Source organism: Chelmon rostratus, chromosome 13 (assembly GCF_017976325.1).
Source record: "Chelmon rostratus isolate fCheRos1 chromosome 13, fCheRos1.pri, whole genome shotgun sequence".
Classification (NCBI taxonomy): Eukaryota; Metazoa; Chordata; class Actinopteri; order Chaetodontiformes; family Chaetodontidae; genus Chelmon; species Chelmon rostratus.
The window spans coordinates 7,392,071-7,418,477 of NC_055670.1; the positions used below are offsets into that span (position 1 = coordinate 7,392,071).

Sequence of the window (26,407 nt, forward strand, 5' to 3'; positions counted from 1 at the left end):
AGCACACTGACACGAGAGCGGTATCAATCTTCTCATCTAATTCTGGACAAGACAGCAAACAGACATATTTTGAACCACTTCTGAAAGCCTTTTTTTTTTAGAGAGGACTCAAAAGCAGCATGCTGACCTGAGCAGAAGTCATCCGTGTATCGGTCGTAGGTTGCATGACAGTTCCTCTCGTCGCACTCGCAGGTGTCTCCGTGTATGTCTCCCCAGTCACCAGAGGGATCTACATCATAACAGTTACACTCTCCACACACACAGGTCCCTGACACAACACACAAACACACACACTGTCAATTCACGTTGCATTGATTCTCCAAGTTTTCTGTTCAGCTGTACAATCCAAAATGTGAACAGGAAAAGAAATACGCAAACTGAAAGAATGCAAAATACAACTGACATTTTATTAAACGGAGCAGGGGGGCTCATTCTCACACAGATGTGGGTGGGTGGGTGGTGTGGGGGGGTATTTTTCTACTCTAGCAGAGGCTAACAGCCAACAGGATAAATACACGTTCTCCTTCTGTCTCATTTTTCTTCCTTTATCTATGTATCTATCTGTCTGTGTCACTCTCTCTCATTTGTTTTACATCTCAGCCAGGAGATCAGCTGAACAGCAGCCAGTGGAAATCCCATTTTCTCTTATCAGCGGTGACAGAGCACAGGGAACCCCAGGGGAGCCAGGCCAGCTGGCAAGCCTGTGGGCTGTGGCTGGCACGTGTCAGGCCCCTGGCCCCCGGGTTCGCTCTCCCTCGCCGCCTCATAACCCTGGAGCCCCGGATTTATAGAGCCATGCACTTTCATGTCTGCCACAAATGTCACAGCCTGCCTTCGCCAGAGCAGATTACAGCACCTGTACTTGTGACTGTTCAGAAATGTTCTATAAACACTCTATAAAATCAGGGATCTACTACAGGATGCTTTTATGTTCTGCATATTCAGTGCTTGAGCATATTCTTGTTTTCCACAGAGAAGGGGCATGTTTCTTCTCTGTGTGCCTCACGCAACCATGTTATCTCCGAGTCAAATTGTTTTGATCAAGAAATCATATATATAGATGCACGTATTTAGCTTCCGGCATTATGTGGCTGTTATCATTTTGTCAGCGCGCCAGTTAGTGTATTATTAACTCTACTGAGGAGGCTAGGTGAACCTAACAGATGGAGGGGGTTGACGGTTTGTTGGAGGGGAGTAACAGAGTAATCTGTTGGGTGCTGTCAGTCAAATCATTCACTCATTCATTTCAGAGCGAAGCAGGAGATAAAGGTTACTGTTGAGCAAATTAAAAGAGACGGGGGGAGACATTTCACAGCCTCGTGCGAAACACTTCACATCCCTACATCTATACGGGATGATGAAATCAAATCAGCCCCCTTTTATGCAATCATCGTCCTTGATCCATCTCCTATAATCACTAGGAATTATCATCACAATGCTTTAGGGGGATTAATTCAGAGCAAAATGGTTGCATGTCATATAGAGAAGGGAATCAAGAATTGTTCCCCTTGTTGACAACTGTTACAATCATTGCCAAATTGTCTGACTTGTGAGAGTTGTGTCGTGCTTGAATGGGGCAGGATGAAATGTTCAGATGTGTTGGTTTATGATTTTACCAAACTGGGGGAAAGGGGAAGATGCAGGATTTAATATATCCTGAGCAACAGCCATTAAAGGGACACTGTGCTTAGCATTTGTTGGTAGTTCACGTAGGAAAATTATGTTTTGGACAGTTTACAAGACAAGTGTGCTGAGTTTTCACAAGTGCATCAGTTACATTAAGTAAAATTTAACATACTGGTAACATTCAAGCCACACAGGCAGCCTTATTATATATTTATTGGAATAACTACAACCCCAATCCCAAAAAAGTTGGTACATTAAAAAAATGTTGTTTAACAGTTTTACAAAGTGTTCCTGAGCCGATGTAGTAATATTCTTTATCCAATCATGTGTTCACAAAGTGGTGAACCTCGCTCCATCCTTGCTCGTGAACGACTGAGCCTTTCCAGGATGCTTCTTTCATACCCAATCATGATACTATCACCTGTTACCAATCAACCTGTTGCTGCATCAAATTCAGAATCAGCAGATATTTACAAAAATCAATGAAGCTGATGAGGTCAACATTAAATATATTGTCTTTGTGCAGTTTTCAATGAGTGTATGTCAGGAAGGATTATCATATTGTTGTGTGTATTATGTTTTAAATGTAAAGAAAATTCTCTCCCAAACATTATTCATCTTTTTCCATTTCATTAGTCTTAAATAATCTTAGCCAGGCTCAGGTTGCCTCCAGAAGCTCAAGAGCACTTTTGATTTACTTAAATATGACACATTTTCAAATCTTGCTGCAGTGTTTTTGTTCTTTTCATTGAAACAGTTCAGCTTTTGCTCCACAGAGTGAGAGTAAGAAAGCTAAATGAAAGCTATGAAAAGCTGCATCTTTTTCCACAGTCCAACAATGTATCAACAAGGAATCAATAAAGGAATCAATAAAGAATCATAACAGGTTGGAAGAATCGGAAAATGCTGTCAAGCTAATGGGACAACCTGAGAAATTGCGCTACGATTGATTTTAGAATAAAACCAGTAACAATAGACTTCTATTAAGTAGCAGATGTATTTTTTTCTGATGACTCTTGGGACTGTCAGACCTTTGCCTGCCCTCTTCTCTACTAAAGACAAGTAAAACGGGCTCCTCCACCATGTACACTGCCGACGTTTGTTCATGCTGTGTCAGCTGTGCACTTAACCATAAATCATGGGGCTCTGTCCGTGTAGCCTACCATTTAGACCTACCACTTAGCCAGCCCTCAACCAGTCCACTGTAATTAATTTTAGAGAGCTTTACTGAAATCCCTCAGGATCACTTGAGCCGGGTTAGCGAAGCTATTTCTCCGACTGCCTGTCCGCCAAGCTCGGATGACTTTCAGCTGAATTTACATGAGGATTTCTTAATCCGGTCGATTCTTCTCTGTGTTTCTCCTGTTTTTTTTTTGGTTTTTTTTTGTCTCCATCTCTTTCTATATTCTCGGCTTCAAAGGTGGACGTCGAGGGTGGCTCTTCATGTGTGGTCCCCGGATAGCAGACGACACACTGAGCCGAACATACATGCTGGAAATTATGACGGATGAAAAGTATAGATTGAGCACCAGTTTCATTAATTTCTTTCTCAGCGGTTCTCCTTCTTGTTAATGACTGAAGATAACAGACAGGAAATGAACCTCACCCCATTTTGAATGTTTGTTTCCTGTTTCTTAGCAACGTAATTCAATTGATATTGTCACTATAATGAGGTGAATTAATGAGTTTTGAAGCTGTAGTGACAAACATAAAATCACAGAGCTTCCTGGACATACTGATCATTCCAACATGTTATTGCTTTGTGAATCACTAAGAATAAATATCCACACACAGAACTTCAGTTTTCATTAATGACAATATCACATTAAATTGTGCTGTCATTTAATCAATAGTCATAAAATAGCAATAAAATGGGATCCCAGACTACGAGGGCTGTATGATGTATACTGGCTTCGGAGCGGGTAAACAGACCTCTGTTGCTGCAGATTTTGCCATCTGGAGATGTGCATCTCCGCTTGCTCTCCCATGGGCTGATGTCACACTGGAATTCACATTTGTCTCCATGCCAACCAGCGGCACAGTAACAGTTTCCACAGTAACACTGGCCATGGCCTGGAAGTAGATCAGAGCATGCAAAAAGTGATGAGTTCACCTCTGTCAGCGCTGTAGACTGACAGCCAGTTTAACAGATGTCTACATTTACTCCTCCTCACTCGTTTGTATCTCCAGCTTTTAGGCTTTTCAGAGGATTGTATAATGGCTACAAATGCTGACAATGTTATATTAATGCCAACCCAAATCAGAAAATTCTTCAAAATTTCATATGACAAATAAAAAATAACATATTCGACATCTGTTTTTACTGTTTGTTCGTGTCACTACTTGAAAGTTACACGTAAGGTACCTATGTGTCTTACAAATACCTGAATCCATAATTTGTTTTTCAAAAAGAGCATATGAATGGCTAATTAACATTGACAAGCAGGCACTGGAACGACCTGTGGGGAAAAGGGATGAGCATAACACCATAAAACGCAGACGGCAGTTTGAACTGCATTTAACTTCCAATTAACCTTCATAGACACAGGAGGCTGATGTGTTTTCTTATGTCAAATCAAGAACTTATTGTGTAAAGGGCATCACGCTCATTTAAAGTCTTGCCATTGATGGCTACATGTGGGAAAATGTTTGCATGAACTTGAACCAGCTGGACCAACAAACGTCACTGCACTGTTCAGGAAATCTGACTGGTGTCTTGTCAGTAAGGTGAGAAGACACGCAAACACAGTTGTTTTGATGCTATTTTCACATCAGAACAACTGTTGCTTTTTAAACGTTTCTCTAAACATGTGGATAGAAACAAGATTTTGTCTGCTTCGTGATAAAAGATGATTTTATCCTGTTTCCCATGTTACGAGTCTGTTCTTAAACAACAAAGCAAATTGTATCAGGTGTCGCTATCTAACTAATTAATGTTAGTTAAATGAGTTCATAGGAGATTGTGTCTCGGCTGTCTTTTTAATGTTTCTGCTGTTTGCAAGCAAGAACTTTGCAATATGCATTAGACAGCTACATGGTTATACAGTAATATCATGCTAATTCAGCACGCAGCAGTGAAACAATGCTAAAACAATGCTCACCACTCACTCATTTCCACAAGGATCATTGACATCGGCCGTGTCCCAAATCATTCTCTAGCCACTATGTAGAGTCCTTTTTGTGCAATATTACATATTTTGTACTGTTTTGTATATTCTATTCTTCTGTGCAATAGTATTAACACTATTTATTCTTATTATTAATCTGAAGGCAGCATACTTTTTTCCCCCACAGTTACTGGGCAAGACATATTTTTTATATTTTTTCCATATATTTTTTCTTTTATATAGTCAAAAAAATCATTTTGCTTCTATAATAAGTACATATATATAGTCTACTTTTTATTTTGTATTTCATTTTTTTAATTTCTCTATCTCTGTTGCTATTTTTTTTTTTACAACTGCTATTACATGCTGCTGTAATGCCCAAATTTCCCTGGCTGGGGATAAATAAAGTTTATCTGATCCTATCTTATCTTAACCTATATTTCATTGTCCAAACTCTGAGCGTAAAAATCTACCTCTCCAGTTGGTGTGACAGCTGCTGGCACAGGGTAGGAGAAATAAGTCAGCCACCACAGAGGGGCAAGGGTGGACAGTCCTTGAATAACCATATGCTAAACTTAGGTGTCCGTTCTGTTTCGGGGGAAGAGTGAGGGGAGGGCGAGACGGGGTCTGCGGGGCATACCTCCACACACCTCGCCGGTGTCCTCGTCCAGACACTCGCTGTCGTCACACTCGCAGAAGCGTCCCGTCACCAGGCCCCTGTTGTCGTTATTGTCACACATGCAGCTACCGCAGTGGCAGGTGCCTATTGAAGACATCAGCTTTAGACACAGTTCAAGCTTATTTGTTGGAAAAGGGAAAGTGTGTTTGGGTGCATTTCCTTACAGTATGTGGTCTGTCGTGGATGATACTCAGATTGGAACTCAGCTGGTTTGCAGATGTGCATCGGAGACACGTCCGTGCATCATGTGGCAATGGCTCTAGACTGGCGTCTGACTATTAAAGATGGTGGAAATGTGTTTGTGTGTGTGTGTGTGTGTGTGTGTGTGTGTGCACACATGTGTGCTGGGGCTTTTGATGCGCTATAGGGACAGAAGGCTAGACAGCTACATGCTGGGAATAAATTTGCATTTCTCCACGCTCGAGCAGGCCACGTACTGTACAGTGCACGCCTTCACAGAGATACACGCACGCACACTCACCCACAAACACAGGTTTAGCCTTCATTTAGCTCGGGGCATTGCGGGCCAGTAATGAGGTTGCGCCTGGGCGGGTGAGGGGTTGTTGTGTGTGTGGGAAAACAGCCCCTGCCCAGACATCGCCTCACAGTGTGTCGTCAGTGTGCCAGCGCTCAATCGTGTGTCCACAGACATAAACACACAAGCCTGGACGGTGTGCATCAAATAGGCTCTGGGCTCTGGGCTTAAGAGATTTAGGAGACTACATTGAATTATCAATACTTACTTTACAGTATTGTTAACTCAAGATGTCAGTCTTCCCAATGATGCTGATTCGTGCATGAATTTATTGATGCACCTCTGTTCGTGAAAGAGAGATCGTTTATACTAATAGATACATGTGACAGCAAAGGGATCACAAGTATCTGCCTTAACTGAAAGAACTGAACTTTTTGAAGGGTTTATAAGTTGGAACAAATGGCTTTATTGTGGTTTATAATAAGTAATAAGCTATTAAAAAATACAAAATCTTAAATGTATGATCTGCAGACTCAACTTCTTACTAAAAAATGTCTAAGACATTATCAAACAAATTGCATGTTTTGACTTCGTAATGAGAAATCAGATGAGCAGTCATCAATACCTGTAGATTTCACAAACTGGCAACCTAGACAATGTTTTTATTAACCCTATTGTCTGTATTAGCTTATTGCTAATCTATAAAGCATTGATAAGCGAATAGTTTCAGCCTTTAGTTCCAACTTCTAAGCCTTTCATAAAGAATACCTTAATGGAAAGTGGTACCAAAAGCTAAAAATACTCACTGCGTATGTGTGTATGCATGCATGCGTGTGTGTGTGTGTGTGATCATGGCACCTCTGTTGGAGCACACCACCCCCTGTGGGTTTTTGCACAGCTCTTTGCTCTTCTTGTTGGGTAGGTTACACTCCTCCTGGAACTGGCAGGCATCTCCGGACCAGCCTTCATCGCACTCACACATCCCACAGTCGCAGTAGCCACGGTCTGAAGGGAAACACAAGACGCCACATGCTGTTTCTCCATGCTGAAAAGCATGCCCATTGTCACTGCTTCAAATGGCTCTACAAGCACAAGGACACACATAAGCGTTATATTAAATGGACATGATGGTATCGCACTGGGTGCATGAATTAGGCTTATGGGATTCATTTGACACCCTTGACTCCTAATTATTCTATTACCCTTTGTGCTCCCTCGTGACTCTGTACTACTGGATGTGAAATTGCATAAGTGAACACCTAGCAAGCAAGCAGGCAAGGAGTATCATTTGTCTATCATATGTTTTAAGTCTTATTTGCCATGCCACTTTTTTTTTTTTTTTTTTTTTTTTTACAAAATTAGAAGATGATGCACTTCTTCACCAATCACTCATTGAGAGCACTACCCTGTTCAGTGTTCAGAAGACCCACACAGGCAGTTTGGCGTCACCATTCCTCATCATTCTGATGGCCGTAGTGAGCAATATGAAAAACAGGAGGGATCATATGATGCAAATGAAAGCTGTTGACAAGTTATTATAAATGTTGCTCCCATTGGATTCAGCAGCAAGGGGCCTTGTATGTCACACTCAATCATTTCACTGACTCGTTCATCATGTAAATGCGGTGTCCTTTTCAAGGGCTATCCATCAGTCATTAACAACAGGCAAGTCCCCTGTCTCTCCTCATTATCGATACGTCTCAGCAGACACTCGGGAACAGGTTCTAGGAAAAGAAGCTCATGGAGAGTGTATTTCAATGGGAGCTGCACCGCAGACGCAATACAATATTGAGGAAAATAAACTGATTTTAAAAAGATGGCTTGTTGTCATTCGAACTGTGAAAATGGAGGGGACCTGCTCTCTGCTGGCTGTCTAGACAGTGCAATTAAAACATATAATATCCCTCTGTGGCAGTAAGAAATGCAGCTCTGTACAAATATAAAGTTCTTTTAACAAATAGAACATAGTTCAAAAATCCATTGCAATGTAGTCACATATAGGTTAGAAATAATCACGCAAAGCAATGGGTATTCTTTTATCTGCTGTCTGCACAAGCTTTCTCAACCAGAGTTACTGTAACTTTCTGGGTGCTGAGACTGTCAAACTGTTAGCATGTTTAAGTGCAAAAAGCAGTCATACACATCAACAGCGAAGGTAATTACTGATAGTTGAATTACTGTCACATTAAAGAAATATGCTGCAGATCACAGCCATTGTACATTTGTTGCTCTTTTAGTGCTTTGTGGATATCATTTGATTTTTCAGTACACACTAAGCACAGACTCATGGTGATGAAAGGTTGGACATTTCTTTTTGGCTTTATCAGTTAGTTTTACGGAGGGGAACTACCGCACAATAACTGCAAAACAGAATTACATTTAAGTTGCTCCAACTTAATTCAGCAGAATATTACAAAGTCACTGCCACCCACCAGCTCACATTAATCTCCGCTTGGCAATCACTCTGACATATAAAACGGCCCCTCTTTGTCTGCTAGGCGAAAGTTTATGTGTGTGGGAAGGTGCCTGTCTGTCGACGGTTTATCTTTTCTGGTGCTTCCTGAGCAGTAATTCTCTGTGACTTGGGGGTGTCAGGGTCCATCCTACACTCCACCGATGGACCGAGCCAATCAGGGTCCAACCAGTGCCCAGATACGTCCAATTGGGTTGGAAAGAGATGGTGCATCAGTGGCAGTAATAATAGGTGATGTAGCATTACCATGATTAAATGCTCACGAGGAGAGGATGGTGACTCATGCAGCAAGCTAATTTCAGGTTCAGAATATACCTCGCTCCTTCTTAATGATAAGCAAAGTATAATATTGAGAGGGGGGTAAACAAATAGGTTTGTATGGAACATAGTAATTCATCAATTTTGAGTGATTACTGGTTAAATATATTTACCAAAACTAATTTCCTCTCTGTGAGCAGAAAGCACTCATAGTGCTTATAGTACAGGCAATCAGGGCTATTCTGAGATTTCAGTGCAGATTCAATTATAAGCAACTTCAATGCAAGAAATACATTACATATTGCAAATCTGGAAACTCAGAGATTGCCTCTGTGCTCATTTATTACTTGCAATTGATTCCATTGTCTCCCAACGACATTTCCCCACTTTGTTTAGCTCATGTTTTCCATAACATGATACTCATTTCAGTGAGTAATTATTCCCCCATGCTTTCCTCCCTCTGTGGCTTACGGAGCGTGAAACAGCAGCATGTCAGCTCGTGTTCAGTGGAAAAGGTTTAGGAGACACCTGTCTCAGGTAATAACTCATACTCTGTGTGCGCTGTCCTCACACCGAGGAGGGATTTTCATCCCTCAGGTTTTTACGATTCTCCGCCTGGGATTTCCATCGTCAACTTCAGTGACTTCTTCATACCTTTGCAATACTTCTAAAGGTTTTTTAAACACCCTCCAGAAACAGAAACACTTGCTCCGACAGCGTGAAAGTCTTTGGGACCTGTGATGTGTCCCAATCAAAATTACCTTCTACCAGTCAACTTGGACAGACTTGAGTGGCTTTTTGTCCTTGCAGCCCACGCTGGAATCATTAGGTGACTCACCACACAGGCACACTGCCCAGCAAAGCTCAGAATATCTAAGTGAGAGCACATCAAAATATGTACTAGAAAAAAAAATACAGAGATGAACAATTTAATGGGCTGTAATGGCTGAAGGACTGCATTCCACGCTAGGTGCCTATTTTCTGTTTTCTCTTTGGGAAATCAACAGAAATTATGTATTAAACCTATTAGTCACTCTGGACAGACTGCCATTACTGAGCTGTTCTCCCATGTTTATATCAAACATCTATAATCTGTCCATCTTGGAGGCAACATCATAAGCTTATGTAATACTGACAGAAAGCACATCTGCATCTGGAGGAGTTTGATTTGGAACAGCGCTGGACAAAGTAACTTCTTATGTGCTGCTCACATAAAAAACCCCCTTGGGTGCGATCATCCCTAGCTCTGGCAGGGGAGGGGGGCACAGAGGCTGGGGACTGAGCCAGGAAAAGAACAGAGGCTCTGAAAACCCTCAGCCTTGGAAAGAGAGGGAGAGAGGAAGACGTAGAGAGACTAAAATCTGAACCCCAAAACAGCCATCCGTCAGCAGGGGAAAGGGTGTCCGCTCCGATAACGCCACCATTTCAACTGCTCCTTTGTGATGAGAAGGAGGCCCGTACGATAAAGTCTGCCAGAATCATAAAGTTACAGATTGTTCTGGATCGCAGACACTCTTGGCTTTCTGCCTCAGTCCACATCAGTGGCTGGGGGTGGACGGGAGCTGTTAGCAGAGATGCAGACAGAACTTCTGACCCGTGTCGGATCAAACATTTTCTCTGCTATTACAGCGAGTGATCTATGTGTCAAGAGTCTTTGATAAAGAACATTTTGAATAAATGAATCATTATGTTTCAATAAAGATTGAACTGAAAGAGGATTGCTCACTAAAGGGTTCTGTCATGATATAATGGCATAATTCTACCCAATATTGCAACAGTAATTACTAACAAGAGCTGTAATTACAAGTGTTTTGTTTTTTTCCATTGGCACAATGCTAGCATGCAGAGCCCTGGGCCACCCTCTGTGTTTCTGACAATGGAAAAAGACCATAAATCGCAGAGAAGCACAGGCTGTCTGAACACACAGAGCGGAGAAAAACACTTTGCTCAGTTCAGCACAGACAGGGAGAGAGAGAGAGAGAGAGAGAGAGTTTTCACGTGGCTCGTCAAAGAGGGAAGGCTGTGAAAGAGGGGATGGAAACATCGCCACGTTGGCCCTCATCTACAGCAACAGGGGAGCTATTACAGAAATGACAAATGTGAAATAACTCAAGAGCTTCATTTCAATATTCCCTCAAACACTTGAAAACAGGGTTAAATGCTCTGAGGTTGTGTTTCTCATGGGCTGCAGCTCATACTTTTCCAACAAAATTGGACAGGGGGCAGAACAGGAGGATTTAACCAGTCAAAAACAAACAGAGGAGTGAAATGACGGGAAGGTTTTGCACAGTTGGTGAACAGATGTTAGTCCAGGTCACCCGTCCCATTGCCCTGCTACAGTGTAGGGTGCACCAGAGGGAGGAAAAGCATGCGACAGGACCAGTGCTTTGTGTGAATCCTACAAAATCAGCAGCAACTCCTCTAAAACTAAAGCTCCAGTGTCACTTCTTAGTTTATGGCCTATCATAAGTGACTTTGATTATTCGGGGATGGAACTGATGTATTCTCAGCATCGTCATGGAACATTCCACGGCTCAAATAATGTGCGTATGTGCAATAATGTGGGAGGAACAGCTGCTGGCTTCTATAGTCTACCAGTGTAAATTCCCATTTGAAGGTTTGATATCCTTGATAAACACAGGAGCTTTCTGAATAATTTCTTAGCTGAGAAATCTTGAACTGAGGGGCCTGCCTGTATCTATTCTTCCAGGCAAAAGACTGCAATGTGTAAAAAGAAGTAAAAGGAGACCTATTCAATCTCCTCTAATCATTCCTACAGAGAATAGGGGCATCTTTCGTGTATGAACTACTGCCACATGCCTCCATCCCAGCATGCACTGGGTAAGAACACCCTGGGCTGTTTACTGTATTCATCTGTGTACATAAACACATGGCATATAAAAGGAGAGCTTCCAATTCAGTGGACTTGCATGTCTATTGACTGTACCCAAAGCAATCCCACATAACAGAAGGAAAGAGCATGCAAACTCCCCACAAAAAGGAGCAGGATCTCTTTTCAAATCAGGGACATTCTTGCTCTGTGGTGGCAGTATAATTACCATCACAATCACTACGCAGCCATACACAGCTTTAGAAAATTAAATCCAATGGAATAAAAGGAACTTATTTCCTCAACAAAAGACAATAGACAAAAACGCTCCCAACCTATATTTTTAAGATATTGCTGTCAGACCCAAATTTACAAATGTATCATCCCCCGCTTCTCCATCCAGCTTGACTTGTTGCTCTAATTGAGAGGATCTGAATCAGCCCGTGTTCGCCTGGTGAATGCCATCCAAGCTAAGAGGAGCGTTTCAGTGCCAGGCGAGCTAATGTTTTTGGAAAGGAAAAACACACAGTTTATCCCTAAGGAGAAAAAAATCTATTGGATCTTATCAGCGGGCAGTTGTGAGAGGCAGAGATAAGGGAGCCGCAGGGAGAGGAATTGGCTGCCGATCTCAGACAGCAGACCATGCAAGCTGCATGGGCCATTGAGCAACAGAGGGGAGGGGGTGTGTGTATTCTTCTCAATATACTTTGAATATAACTCCTGGCCCCTATATGCACATGGGCATACGATTGTGAGAGTATGTGGTTGGTTGTGCCTATTTGTGTGCGCACATGGGTGTTACAGTATGAGAATGAGCCTGATCCTGTCTGTGCATGTGTGTGTCTGTGTGTGTGTGTCCGGCATGTGCCTGGGTGTGAAAACCCATCCCTCTTTTGATACATCTAGGCTCCATTTGCAGTCTGTGTGCCAGTGAGTGAAACCCCATTATCAGGCTGAAGCAGGGCCTTCTCGCTCCAGACTGCTGAACCATAATGAGCTCCTCACAGCAGCCAACTTGTCTACCCAAATAAATCACTCTACCTCTCACATGCACGTGCGCGCGCACACACACACGCAGGCATATCTCCATTAGACCTGTTCTGGATGCACACATATCTCCATTAAAACCCTGACACTCACAGCCCAGTGACTACAGAGGACACCGAAAAAAAAGAGAAGAGGGTTCTTTTTCCTTAGATCACAGAGGGACCAGCCTCGATCACAACTTCCAGGGTTTCTCTTCTGATAAAAGGCCTGCGAAGTCTTGGCAACAGGTTGCAACCAGCCCTCTTTTACTTTAAAACTAATGCAGTCTAATAAAATAACTCTGCCTCTGTGACAGTTATAATGCTCAGTTTTTGTTACAACTGTGTGATTTAAAGTTGTGGTCATTCCAGAGGCTGCAGTTTGTATTATACTGAGAGGGTTTTCCTCTGGTTTATTAACCCCACTTATATCAATGAGGGTGGACTAAATATTAAAAAAAACTTCTCAGTTTAATGTGATAATATTCAATAGCGCCATAAACTACACCCTCCAAAAGTGCCTCACAGTTAGATTAACACCTCTGAAAAACAGTTTTAAAACCACATAAACTAATTTTTGTGCACTTAGGGGAGGTAGCACAACAAGCTGCACACACAACACTGACATACTACACTATGACCTTAAACAGTTGATATGGCAATTTGCAGCAAACAGTGCTCACGTACACACGAGCAAAAACATTGCAACATTATCATTCATTCGGAGTTCAACGTTCACCCTCCTTTAGGTTTATTTTGCCGTCCACCAGCTCCTGAGGGAAATCTATGGCTCTTCAGCTGCTAAATGCTCCACTCTGTTCACCAGCTAGTTTTGTCTATGTGATGTTTAGTGGTGGGCGCACATGGCTCTCATAAGCCCTGAATCTTTAAGGAACTTTTTCCCTCAGGCTCTCTGGCTTTACATACTAATCAATCCTAACATTGTCTTTGTGTCTTGAACAAACAGTTGTTGTTTATATTTGACCTGAACAGAAGGGCCTCCTTCTTCCCTGTGAAGATCGACCCAGTCGCGGATGACTGTCATTTTGAATGGCCGATGAAATTCTGAATATGCCGATATGCTGCTTCAGTGCTTCAGTGGCTTATTTACTGCTGGAGCACCTCAAATCAAGGATTTCAGTGCTAATAGGGATATTACACACAGTTTGAAGTGCTAATTGCAGTAAATTGCCTCTCTCTCTCTCTCTCTCTCTCTCTATATATATATATATATATATATATATATATATTCAGCTGCTAAATGCTCCACTCTGTAGCCAAAACAATAGGTGTATATACCTTAAATATGAATATTGATGCCCAAAATTTAGATTTCATGAATACAAAAAAAGATACTGATAATGATGTACAGATTTTTAGGCTTTCTATTATCCGCAATGGCTTGAAAAAATAGTGCATACAGCAACCATAAACAGGGACCCCCTAGTTTTGGGCTAAGCCCCAAATGTGTTAATTGTTTTTTTTGTTTTTTTTTTTGCTGAAAAAGCAGCTGCATCTGAAAACATCGCTGATGAAAGCAGTGAATGACTTAAAAGATGCTACATGAAGCTCCGTAGAGCTGAGGAGAACTGCAAGGTCACATGACCATTCTTCTCACCTCGAGCTGTCCTTTCACATTACATGTAGCCGTTTGATTTATTGTTAATATAAAACTATTGATTACAGCAGCTTGAAGAAAAGAGCACCACAAACTGCTGCCTAAAAATATGACTCTAGAGTGAAGTCAACCCAAACTAGTTTCATCTGAAAACAGAATAGTGTAACCTTCACGGAGGTAAGATTTATTGCAGGCTGTTAACTAGGTGTACCTAATAAATTAGCAGCTAAATGTAAAATCCATATCACTTTTCCCTGTTAATGACACATTAGCTCACCTGAAGACACCCAGCCTGCTCAGCAAGCTTTGTAAAATTAACTAAAACCACTGACCAAGTTTCTTATTCTTTCCATACAAATAGCCTTTAACTATAATATGGGCCTGTGAATTCTGCCCTCATCCTGGAAAATGAATGTGCAAAGTGAGTATCTCTTGAGGCAACGTCTTCCTGAGTGTGGGTGCACTCTCAAGCATTCTCTCTGAGAACTTGAAAAAATTTCAGGCAACAGGCTAAGTTCAAAGCTGTGCCTCCCAACAACAGCTAATGCCTCGGTAACGCGCATGAACCAACCAGCTGTCTATTACCAGTGAAGCCCTTTGAAGTGCTGCCAAGGTGATGTGGGCTCTCAAAGACACAATACTGCACCCCTCTGATTTGGCAAGAAAGTGAGAAACACAGGTGAAACTGAAATACTCTAAATCTGTCAAAGACCTTCTATATTTGACTTTCTGTACTTGAAATCATATCAAACGAATGGGTTATTAAAAGCCTAAACAAATCCTGGTTTTTGGGCTACACCCTGCAGCTCTCTATTCTCCCTAGCACCTGGCTGAAAGAGACTAAACATCAGCTGGAGAGCCTCTCTGATGTAAACCCGCAGTGAGGAGCTCTGCTGCATCACTTACTGACCCATCACTAACAACCATAACCAAGTGGTTCAGTATAAGTGCTGAAATGTGCCTGTACAGGCAGCCTTTTATTAGACAACATGCCAACATGTCTGACTCGCTTCTGTGCCATGTGTCAGTGCAGAAATCAATGTACGCACCATTGCAAGTTTTCCCATTATATGTGGTGCAGACCCAGTCGTGGCACTCGCAGCGCGGGCCGTAGAACTTCCCCGGCTCGGTGGCCTCGCAGAGGCAGATGCCGCAGTCACACTTGCCCCTCCCGCTGCAGACCTTGCCATCGGGTGTCCTGCAGCGCCGCAGGGACGACTCTGTGGACAGTTTACACACGCCACCCACCTGGCTGGGAAAAAGAGAGAAGGTCAGTCGTTATGCAGCTTTGGAAACTCCTGAGGTGAAGGGTCAAGTGCGCTGCCGCCTGTGTCTGTTTGAAATACGAAACACCACATCTGAGAGAGAGGACCTTTGCTCAGACATGGAGCGGATGTGTCTACCCACATCCATTACAAGGGGCCTAATCAATATGTGTGTATATTTACACACCTACATTAGAAAAAACCTGTTCATTTTGTAACCTGGCCATTTATAATTTTACTCCAACATCATGAAGTTAAATAAGAAAAGAAGAACATAGCTTCCTCAGTGCAGGGCCAGCCTGTTTGGGTCTATATTAAGAAAAAACAAATGCCTTGGAAACACACACATGCACACACACACACGCACATGCACACTCGCAAAACACAACGTGAAGGATTAAAGTAATAAATCAAACAAATCAGATCGCACAGGAACAGCTTCACCATGCATCGAGCTCGCTCCGGCAGCTGTTGCCGAGCCTTGTTCCGACTCGGTGGGATCTCTCTGTGAGATTTGTTTCATTTGGATGCTGTCTGACATTCTTATTCTATTCCTGCCCTCCCAGACTCTCCAGTTTGGAAACAGCAGACACATTTCAAACAATCAACAGATTAAGTGTTCCCTGCACTCCCAATAAATGAACACGCAACGTGTGTGTTCCATGTGTCATTGGGAGGTTGCAGAGGTTCATTTCAGGCAGGCCTCGCCCGCTGACGGCCTTTTCAGGCTCGACTACACTCCTGTGCTGAGAGCGCGCTGAATTTTCAATGCATCTGCTAATGATGAGCTCTGGTCCTTTCCTGCGACAGCATTACTCCATGACATTGAGATGACTTCCTGCGGTGAAGCTTGACCTGGACTGCGTCTGGAACGACTGCCTCGTTCACTCACTCACTACTCCTGTTATAATAGACACCAGTTTACTCAACAGTGAGCAGTAAGCTGAGATCTCCCACACTTACTAATCATCGTCATTTTGCGCCATGCCTGATTTTCTCACCTGTAAAATGTGGAGCTTTGCATTTTGGAAATCTTAGCAGAAAGTAGAATGCGTGCCATGGACACTACTTTTTTCATTCAATTATGGAGTTATATGTGTTGTATATGTAGTAGATAGATTTTCACACTCACACAAGATGGCTGGCAGTAAATATAGTTCACTCTATAGTAAAAGTTTTCTTCCTCAGGACTGCTACGGCTAATTTTAACTTGTACTGCTGTTGCCAGAGCTATCAGTTCTGCAGGCAACTTCCTCTGAATCAGCCTCAGCAGTGTGGGACTTTGTCATGATGGCGAGGAAGACAATGACGGTGGGGATTTTCCCATTTCAAGCCTCATTATCTTACAGCCCATATCTGAATGCAAGGAGCGCGGTGGTGTCCCAACCTCCACATTATTAACTGGAAGATTAATGTGGCCGCCAGACAAGTAATGGCTGCGCCACAATATTGTAAACCAGATCTGGTCATGTCAACCTTTTTTTATTTAGTTTTTATTGGACACTTGAGCAAGACATTTATGGTTCATCATCTGGTCTCAAAATGCTTCATAGAGGGGGTGAAGCAACGCTGGCCTACTATGCGCCTGTCAGTCCCCCAGGGCTTTGTTAAAGGGGCCATTTGAGCCCATTGAGGAGATTTCCCTCAAAAAGTTGCTGCTGCTGTACAACAACAGGTGTCCTTTTATGTCCAGGACAGTGCAGCTCATTGTTTTCCATCATCATCCACATATAACCTCCATGAAAAGAAAGATAATGTCTAATCTTGATGTGTCACAACATAGAGGGCTTGAATGGAATTAGGATTTCATCATATTTATCATCATCAGTGGATGAGCATGGAATCAAAGTAAATATGAAAATATGAGAGGATTTTATCATTGGACTTATCCATGCACTGTGAATGAATTTCGTTCCAGTAAACCCAATGCCTCCAAATAATACTGTCATTACTGTGCAACTGTCTACAAAAACACATGTACACGAGGAATGAGACTGAATTACACACACACACACAAAAAAAAAAAAAAACATGAGGAAGATCTAGCCTGTTGGCCTGGCGAAATATATTGATATAGCAACAGTCCTACTCTGCCTGCAGGGTGGAATAAAATTGCAGGTACAATGTGTGTGTGTGTGTGTGTGTGTGTGTGTGTGTGTGTGTGTGTGTGTGTGCTCGGTGAGCAACCTGTTAGGGCTGTGACACACCAAGCTGAGAGTAAGGACCAAAAAAGTTGACAAAGCCCAACCGATGCCATCTTAAAACTTCTCTTGAAAACTGCTGATGCCGCCGAATAAACTGTTAAAAATAAAATTAATTTGCACCCCACACAAAGACAAAAGCTGGAGCCCATCTGACCACCGACATACCTGCTTGTTCTGCAACTGCATGAGAGGACAAAACTGGCCGGTGATTTGTGTTCCTGATTCAAAACAAGCATCATAGGAAGAGATAGCAAACGATTTTCACACTGAATCGGACTAAAAAAGCCTGTTATATGATCAAAATGTCAAGTGATCAAGGGGCCTATAAGGGGGCAAAGCCAGTGTGAAGGTTACGTAATGTAACAATAGTTTCATGAATACAGGTGGAGCCCTCCAGCCTTAGTCTTGACTCTCTAAGAAGTTGCTGATGTTCTGGATGTTGGTTAGATGGAGCACTGCATGTACATGGAGGTGTCATTGCGCTCCCTCAGTGGCCAAGCCTGAAGAGAGAAGAAGGCTTTGCCTGCGTTCTCCAGTGTTGTTATGTTGACATACCTTGTAGACAAACGAGGTAGGAATCATCTGGATATGCACAGTTAAAACAGCGGAAAACACTGTAATCACCTGGATTCGTAGAGGCTGTTGCTCTCTGTGGTAAAGCATGCATGGGTTTGCCACTGCTGTCCAATAAATGCTATGTACTGCACACTATGACATACGGAATATAATCACTACACAGGCACGGTGCACCTGCTTAAACACCCCCTCTGCAGCTGAGTCATATGGCAACATTTACAGTACTGCTGACTGAGGCTCTACTGTTAAAGGCCAAGGTAAACAGAAATTAGTCTTTCACACACATATTTTAGCCAATTCCTTCCTTCATTCTTTCCATTTTCACACTTGATTCCAATTAAATGTAATATTTTTGAAAAACCAAGTTACAATCAAGTTAACTAATCTGGATTTTCTAAAAAAAAAAAAAAAAAAAGGCAAAAGGGCAGTTACAAGTTTTTTGCATAAATGTTTTGATTTAAGACAAATGATTATCTTCTTTATTTTTATTTTGGTTTAAAGCTACAAATTATTGCTCAGTGAAAGCTTTTGAAATGCATGACCCTCGCTCGCTCCAGGCAAAGCTTCTATTGCAACAAACCCACGACCACGAAAGCTGTCACAACATTGCTATGGTAATTCATGTCAGCTGAGGCGTCCAGATGGAAACAAATCAATGTCTTTAAGGTTTACAAAAGTGTGATGCAGCAGTAACAGTGGAAACAGAGAAGCAGATTTACCCCCCTCAGCTTGGCATGCAGAATTATTGGCAAGTAAAGCAGCATAAAGAAACAGCACAAAATAACTGCAAGTGCAAACTACATGTATAGGCACTCCGAAAAAACTTTTCCACATTGTACTCTCCAAATGTTGTCTTTGTCAGCAAAACTCTGCACCTCCCTCTTCCTTCTTGCTCTCTAGACTACCCCAAAATAAACCCGAAAAAACAAAGCTGTGTGGAAACTCACCTCACCGATTGTAACAAAGTGTCCTCCACGGTACAGAGCAGAATCAGAAACAACGGCACGAACATGGACTGTACCAAAACCTCAGTGTGCATGTTTAAATCCCACAGAAACCTGAAGTAAAGTAGCTTGAAGGAATTTCCCAGCCTTTCTCCCCTTAAACAGACAGGAGGGGACGAGAGAGTGAGGGGGGAAAGAAAGGGAGAGAAGGAGAGAAAGAGCAGCAGGCTGGCCTGAACTGGCTCGATCCCTTCAGAGGCCAACAGTCCTCTACATACAAGTGCCTTTGATTAGTCTTGACTCTCAGACACAGTCCTGGGCAGGAGCTGGAGTGGGGAAAACTGCCAAAATGAAAAGTTAAGTCACCAGTTGAGATGTAATTAGAAGCAGACTGGCTTTTTTTTAATGTTTTGTTTTACTTGCTTACTAGCTCTGTCCCTATCTTTCCTTTTGATGTTACTAATAATAAAAAGAGGACCAAAATCAATCCGTGCTACAAATGGGCCTCATCTCTGAAGACATTTTTGACGCAACAGGAAAAGCGCAGGTGTGAATAATAACCAACGGAGGCTGGATTCCATTTAGCTGCTTCAGTTTCAGGGTCACCGTCACACTGTCGTGGCTTACTGGGACACTTGAATGGAAAGAGCCGTCGTTAATGTTGATAACACCTGTGCTTTTCGGTTCCAGTGCTACTGTGTCCAAAACAGCACTGCGGTAATGATGACATACATTTTGACAATGGTCTTATAGAACTAATGTAACAGCCATAGCGAAGCCGTCCAATCTGGACCAATGTTGGAACCAAGTTGGCTTTTAAAATAGCAGCGGGGTCCGAGAAGTAACATGCAACATAACTTTTTTACTCTTGCCCATAAACAATGAATGAAGCGTCCGGTATAATGAGGCAGTACTGAAGTTGCGCTCGTATGGACATATTTCACATTTTGACATTGTAGCATTGAAAGCACACATGTAATTAATAACTAATGGTGGCTGCATCCTATTTGCGGGTTCCAAGGACCCAGTGTTGAATAATGGCTCACTGGGCTTTATTAGTGGTAGTGGTTCCACCTGCTATGACATGACATAATATCTGCTGAGAGAAAGGCCTTAACCTTAACTGACTGACATCACCCGCTTCATTCATATGTCTTATTGCTTTGCTGATACATGCCTGCCCTCCACCACCCCAATTGTTCCTCACTGTGTGCTAGGATCTCGTGTTCATGCTTGTTAAGGGGGTATTACTTCCCCTGGCAGATTCCTGCTTGGACTATTTCTGCAAAAGCTAACGGTATAATCATTTGCTATAAATGGTCAGACTGAATTATAGTATTTGTCAGTGCTGTAATTAATGAAACAGAGTAAATGAATCTTGAATTGAGCTGTATTTCATTTAATTCAGATAAGCACATGATTACACCAGTGAAGTGGTATTGGGAAGGCTGTGTTCATTGACCTGTTCAATATAAAAATGGGTAAACACTGCAGAAGTCGGACTTGAAACTTCACTGAAGATTTTGCAGCTACTATATAATCTATGGGGCAATTTCCACCCACTATTCCAGCACCTATGAGGTGTATTGTTAATTATGGTACTATGAACTAACAAAAAAAGAACAAACCAAAAACAGTGAAATTACTTTTACATTTTATTCTTTATTCAATAAAGGCAACATCTCATACTGTAGGACTGAGACCACAGTTACTGGTTTAATATGATTTTTTTAAGGAACAAATGATGTTAATGTGCTTCTCCCATTGTGCACAGATTACTGTTTCTACAGTGTTCATTCATTTTATGTGACAAGGGCAAAAACTTGCTTAAACAAGCAATTTCCTTCAAATTCCTTGTCACTATGTTTTTCCCATATCGTCTTCATGAAATTTAGAAATGTTGTCATATAATAAAAGATTCTGCCCAAGCAATTCAAACTTTTTTGATTCTATATCATTTTAACATATGTTTTAGATTTTGCTTTTTTTGGACAGCCAAATCTGATCTTTGAGTTATCATGCTGTCAAGTCATGTTTTTCAGCCTTTCAGCATAAAACAGAATTAACTGTTAGGGTACTAAGATAACATATGATAAGATAAGATAAGATGAGATATAACTTTATTGATCCCACACAAGGAAAATTATGAGACAGTTTCAGACAGTAATAATACCACGAACAAGGACAGAGACATAGAAAAAGAACAAATAGAGAATAAAAAGAGATACAAAATAAAATCAAGTGTGTATATATATAGAAAGTTGCCTAAAGTTGCCTTTAGAAAGATGGCTTAGTTTCTCAATGGAAAATCTCTGAATTGCACAAGATAATGAAATACAGTGTTTTGTACTATTGCACAGTAGAAAACAGAGAACACAGTAGAAATAATATAGTAAAAAAATGTGTAATATTGCACAGAATATTTGCATGGAAGAAGTGGATATTAGCAAATGTTAAAACATAAATAATGCAGTCATGCAAAACAGTATGTTTGTGATGTTGTGACGTGAAACAGCATCAACACAGTGCTTTGTTAAATGATGGTGGAGTTAAACAGTCTGACAGCCGTTGGAATGAAGGACCTGTGGTATTGTTTCTTCTTACATATATTATTACATACTGTACAGAACTGCCTGATACAAACTCAGGTCAAAGGAGGGAAAATCCTCTGAATGACTATATTAACTAGTCCCACAACAGCATGAACCTCTCATCCCACAGGGACTCCACACTGCTCTGAGCTGACCTGACAGCACTGTCCTGCACAGCTCAATAATTTACAGGGACTTTGCTGAAAGGTATGCACGAAAAGTTCATGCTTTGTTTTACCTGACACACAACAATTAGAAAAACAGAAGATTGACAATTAAAAGAAGGAAAAGCGAGTAAAGAGAATAAATGCTTTTCTTTTTCCTGATGATACTGTAATGAAGTTTTGTTACAGTGGAGAAGCTGGTCTGCCACAAATTATCATTACTGTGCTAAACCAAGTGAGAACAATCGAGGCAAATCAAAATATTTGGGAGACTGTCGTGATGCCGCAACATGAGGGACCTTCGACTGTTACCATGGAGACGGCCGCGCGCCTCCGCTGCACGAGCTGGTGCTGTTGATGTGATTGCAACCTGCGCGCTCCCGCTCTCTCCCGCACGATCCCTGCACAGCCGGAAAACAGCTGATGTGTTGGACGGGACGAGGCACGGCAGATCAGGGAAATCCGCCTCTCGTAAGTGATTCAGTATGTTTTCTTAATCTGCCGCTACACTCGCCGCGCGTGTATGACCGGACATCCAGCTGTCGTGCCGTAAGGATGCACCTGACCCTTGGTGCTGCTGCTGCTGCTCAAGCTAGCTTGCTGGTTCTCCAGGAAGTGGAGAAACGCTCGTCCTCCGGAGTAGGCCTTGGTTAAATATTGTCGTGTATTTGCTACACTATCACGTGGCCAGCTTGTCACATATTATATTAGCTTGGTACGGGACTTACGCTCGCCTACATTTCTGTTTACGTGCTGTGTTTAGCTTGTCTTTGCCCAATGTAGCACCTTAGCTCGCATTCGTTTCCATAGTAACCTTGGCTCAGCGGATGTCATTCATTCAGTTTTCAATCTCAGGGTGGACGTGCGTTTCTCGATTGATGTCCAGTTGTGTGACAGCTGTTTTACACGACGTGCTATCGGTCATATGTCCCAGCAGCTTGTCCTGTGCTGTTCAGGAGGGCGAGCAGTTTCCCAAAATGACTGTAAGAGTTCACAGTCGCCAATTGAAGCCTGTGAGGCCACAGTGTGTCAGCCATAGCGGGGCCTTGACATGTATCTGAGCTGCTCCAGGTGTAGTTTTCAACAGTATTACCACAGCTGCTTTGGATTGTTCTTAAAGGTTATGCCCAATCTGTTTAATTATTTTCATTTAGAAAATCTTTCTGAAATTGACTCACAGATGATCACCATTTAAAATGCTGGAAACAGAATTGGATTAATGGGATCTTGTCGTGCCAAGTGCTGCAGATACATAATGTTTCAACGTCCAAATTAAAGAAACATAGTTAAATACTGATAATTCTAATGAACAACATGTGTCATACAGGATGCCACAGGAGGGATCCGTTGTAACAAGGATCTTTTTTCCCCCCTTATAGTCAGGGCTGACTGTTTGCCAGACACACACACACACACACACAAACAAAACGCAGAACAAAAAGACATTAAAAAGACATTCAACTGAATTGGAGTTGGTTGCATGCCACCATTCACATTACGCAATCATTTGAACTATTGTTCATGTAAAATATTGATTAGTGCAGCTATAAATTAAATCAAACTTGGAAATGTTAGGGGAGTTGAGTGTTAGTGTGGAACTGTCTTGATCCTTCCCGTAAATTTGATCAAGACCTAAAATACACTCTTGGATGTGGAGAATTTAAGAACTGTACAAATGTGCTGCCCACATCGACCAAACTTTTTCTTGTCCGCTGTAATTAACATGATAGTGCCAGAGTGCACCCTTCAAGAGAACTTCAGCGAAGAAAGTTTGCAGACTCCAACAAATACTCATAGTTACAATTAATCTGCCCGGTGATCGCATCCTGCCCATGAGGAACATGTCCTCTCTCTCCAAATGGGAAAGTAATTGCAGTCTTTGCCACCTATACTCCCACATAATAGCACTTAGACCCTGTAATTTTGTTTTCACTCTTCCTCACGTCTCCATCTGCATATGTTAAGTGTAGCAATTACACTGGGAAATTGCTTCTAACTACATGGGGTTTTTATAGGATGGACAGTTTCTTTTCTTGGTAAGAGCGTAAAAAGAAACGAAAGGGTGATCCAGTGACATTGTTCTAGCTGCATTCCCATTGTGTTTGTTCTTATGCTTTGAATCTTTTTGTCTCTTTTTACTTTTAAAAAGGTGTGCAAAATTTTCCACCACTCCGGTTTTCTCAAGATGTCATTTGAAAACAAGCAAAGAAAAAAAATCCTGAATTCCTGTCAGTTCAGGACTTCTTATTTATACGGGTCTGTTTAACATCTTGAAGTTGGATTGAGGCATTTGATGCCCTTTCAGACTTTGCCATCGTCACAGCCCCTGGGCACAAACAAGGAGACCACACAGGATTTAATTAATTCAAACAAAATTTATTTGAAACTAAGATAAGAGAAATGTAATAATTGAGCCTGTAGTCTGTAAGTCTGTGGTGGTTGTTGTTGAATGTATGTGTGGTGTTATAAAAACAAAACAAGAAGGAAAAGCAAACCAAAAAGGCAGATTATGATGGTGGGAGAGAGAGAGAATGAGGAGCCAACCTACATAACCGTGGGTACGTCGCAAGTCTCCTATTTTGTATTTCCTCGCTCCCCGATCCTCCCTTAGCATTTATTATGGATACAGTTAAAGTCAGAGAGCGTAAGAGATCATTTATTGTCATTTCCATTCAGTCACATGTAAAGCTGATGAGCGTCTGGGAAGTGGGTTACATAATTTCAATTTCCCTGAAACACTTAGCTTAATAAATGATTTCCAGTGTTCAAAAGGAATCATAATCATATTCTGGGTTGTTAGATAATGAATTCACAATCAGAATATCAGTAAATACAGATGCAAATAATGAATAACAGAAATGCATTCTGCCGGTAGAAGTGGTTCCTGTGCCTCTGAGCAGGACACGGGACACAGAATAAATACAGAACGCAGGTTGTACTTCATGTGCAGGTGTACAGGCTACAGAGAGAAAACACTGCTGCTCTGGCGCTGAGAACTGCGCCTTTATTAGTGTTAGCACAGTGCATGTGTGTGCATACACGAATTCATCGAAAGTCTGCATAGCTTTTAAAGCAGACTGGCAGCTGATCCATTACGTCTCATTTTTTAAAAACATACTTCCTTGTTCCTTCTCTCCCTGCATGGTTTCCTTGCGTGTCTCCATGCATCCTCAATGGGAGGGACAAAGAATTAAGTAAGGGCAATGTGGATGTAATTTAAGAGACTTGGGATGTACCCCTACTGTAGGCCCACCCTAGGTGCAAGACGTCAGGTTGGATGGCTCCGCCCATCTCTACCAGCAGGTAACCAGCAGAGGGAAAAGAACACAAAGAGGAGGAGCCCTAATGGAGTCGGGCGCTGTCACACCTCGCTCAATTCATTGTGACTGTAAATTGTTGTTGTTTGTTGTTGAATTTCACTTGTGAGATACTTCATTTATACTAACACATAAAAATTAATTCTCAACCTCTGTGCTCACGGTGCAGTGGCACGTTTCTTCTGGGCATTAGGAAGGTGATGTCTGTTCTTCCTGATTTTTTTTTTTTTGTCTTTGTGTCTGTGGTTCTAAAATGAGCAGAAACATCTACAAATTGAATCTGTTGTTTAGTGTCATCTTCCCAGTGATATACCCCTTAACTGAATCATATTTCAATGCTGCTTTTTCTTGAAGGACTGGTTCATGCAAATTACAGAACACGGAATTTCTCATGAGCCTATCTAGCCACGCAGATAATTTTAGTTGTATTTATCTGTATCTAAGTTATCTGTCTCTGAGATGTCTGCCTGTATCCCAGTATAATGAAGGTGAATGGAATTAAGATTGTGGTAGTAACTGAAAAATTACATTAGAAAGACTTTAACAACAAAGTCTCTTTCCAGAGTCTCTGTTACTCTGGGCAAGAAACTTATAATAAAAACGTTTTTGGCACTTTCTGTGGATTATCCAGGGACATTGTTTCTAGAAAGAGGTGTTTTCTGAGTGCACCGCAGATGTTGCATTGGGGTGGTGTCAGAGATCTCACATATGGATATCTCAAAATATAACCAAAGCTATGTGCTTGGCTACATACCACTGCATGTAAGAGAGAAAATCTGTTTTTGTGTAAGTTTAGTAGACCGAATTAATTGCATTGATGTGTGCTGAAGCTGCACCTCGCAGCACTTGTGGATGTGTTGTCTCACACCTCTTTACTGCTCTTATAACTGCTACCATTCACTGACTGCTGCCGCAGGACCTCCAGGCCTTTAGGACATTCTCCTTTTTGCGCCTCTAGTCTCTCTCTCTGGTTGGTCTCTCCACCCCTCTGTGACCTGGGGATGAACGCACCAATGAGGAGCCTCACAGTGAGTCCCCTGGTCCACCTCCACCCCATCTCCTTTTTCCACAACACCTCAGTCACTCACTCACTCACTCACAGAGTGTGTCGCATATATGCCTTGATGTCAGACGTGGTGGGCATTCCTGTCTCTATGAGCGTACTGTAGATGTGGGTAGTGTACTGTATACCATATAAGCCATGATGTTGACTAACTGTTGTGTGTTATTTACAGGGTATGCCTGATCGCATGTT

At 41.9% G+C, this 26,407-nt stretch overlaps 1 protein-coding gene across 1 annotated transcript in view; it reads right to left on the reverse strand.

Moving 5' to 3' along the window:
* Positions 1-19,343, reverse strand: part of itgbl1 (integrin, beta-like 1) — a 44,206-nt gene extending 24,863 nt beyond the window's left edge. The window contains exons 1-6 of the mRNA XM_041950453.1: positions 19,084-19,343; positions 15,141-15,343; positions 6,746-6,892; positions 5,374-5,496; positions 3,559-3,699; positions 128-268 (exon numbers count right to left, since the gene is read on the reverse strand). Of these exons, the coding sequence (XP_041806387.1) occupies positions 128-268; positions 3,559-3,699; positions 5,374-5,496; positions 6,746-6,892; positions 15,141-15,343; positions 19,084-19,175 (847 nt within the window). The 5' untranslated portion in view covers positions 19,176-19,343. The remainder of the gene's footprint in view (positions 1-127; positions 269-3,558; positions 3,700-5,373; positions 5,497-6,745; positions 6,893-15,140; positions 15,344-19,083) is intronic.
* Between the last annotated feature and the right edge of the window lie 7,064 nt (positions 19,344-26,407).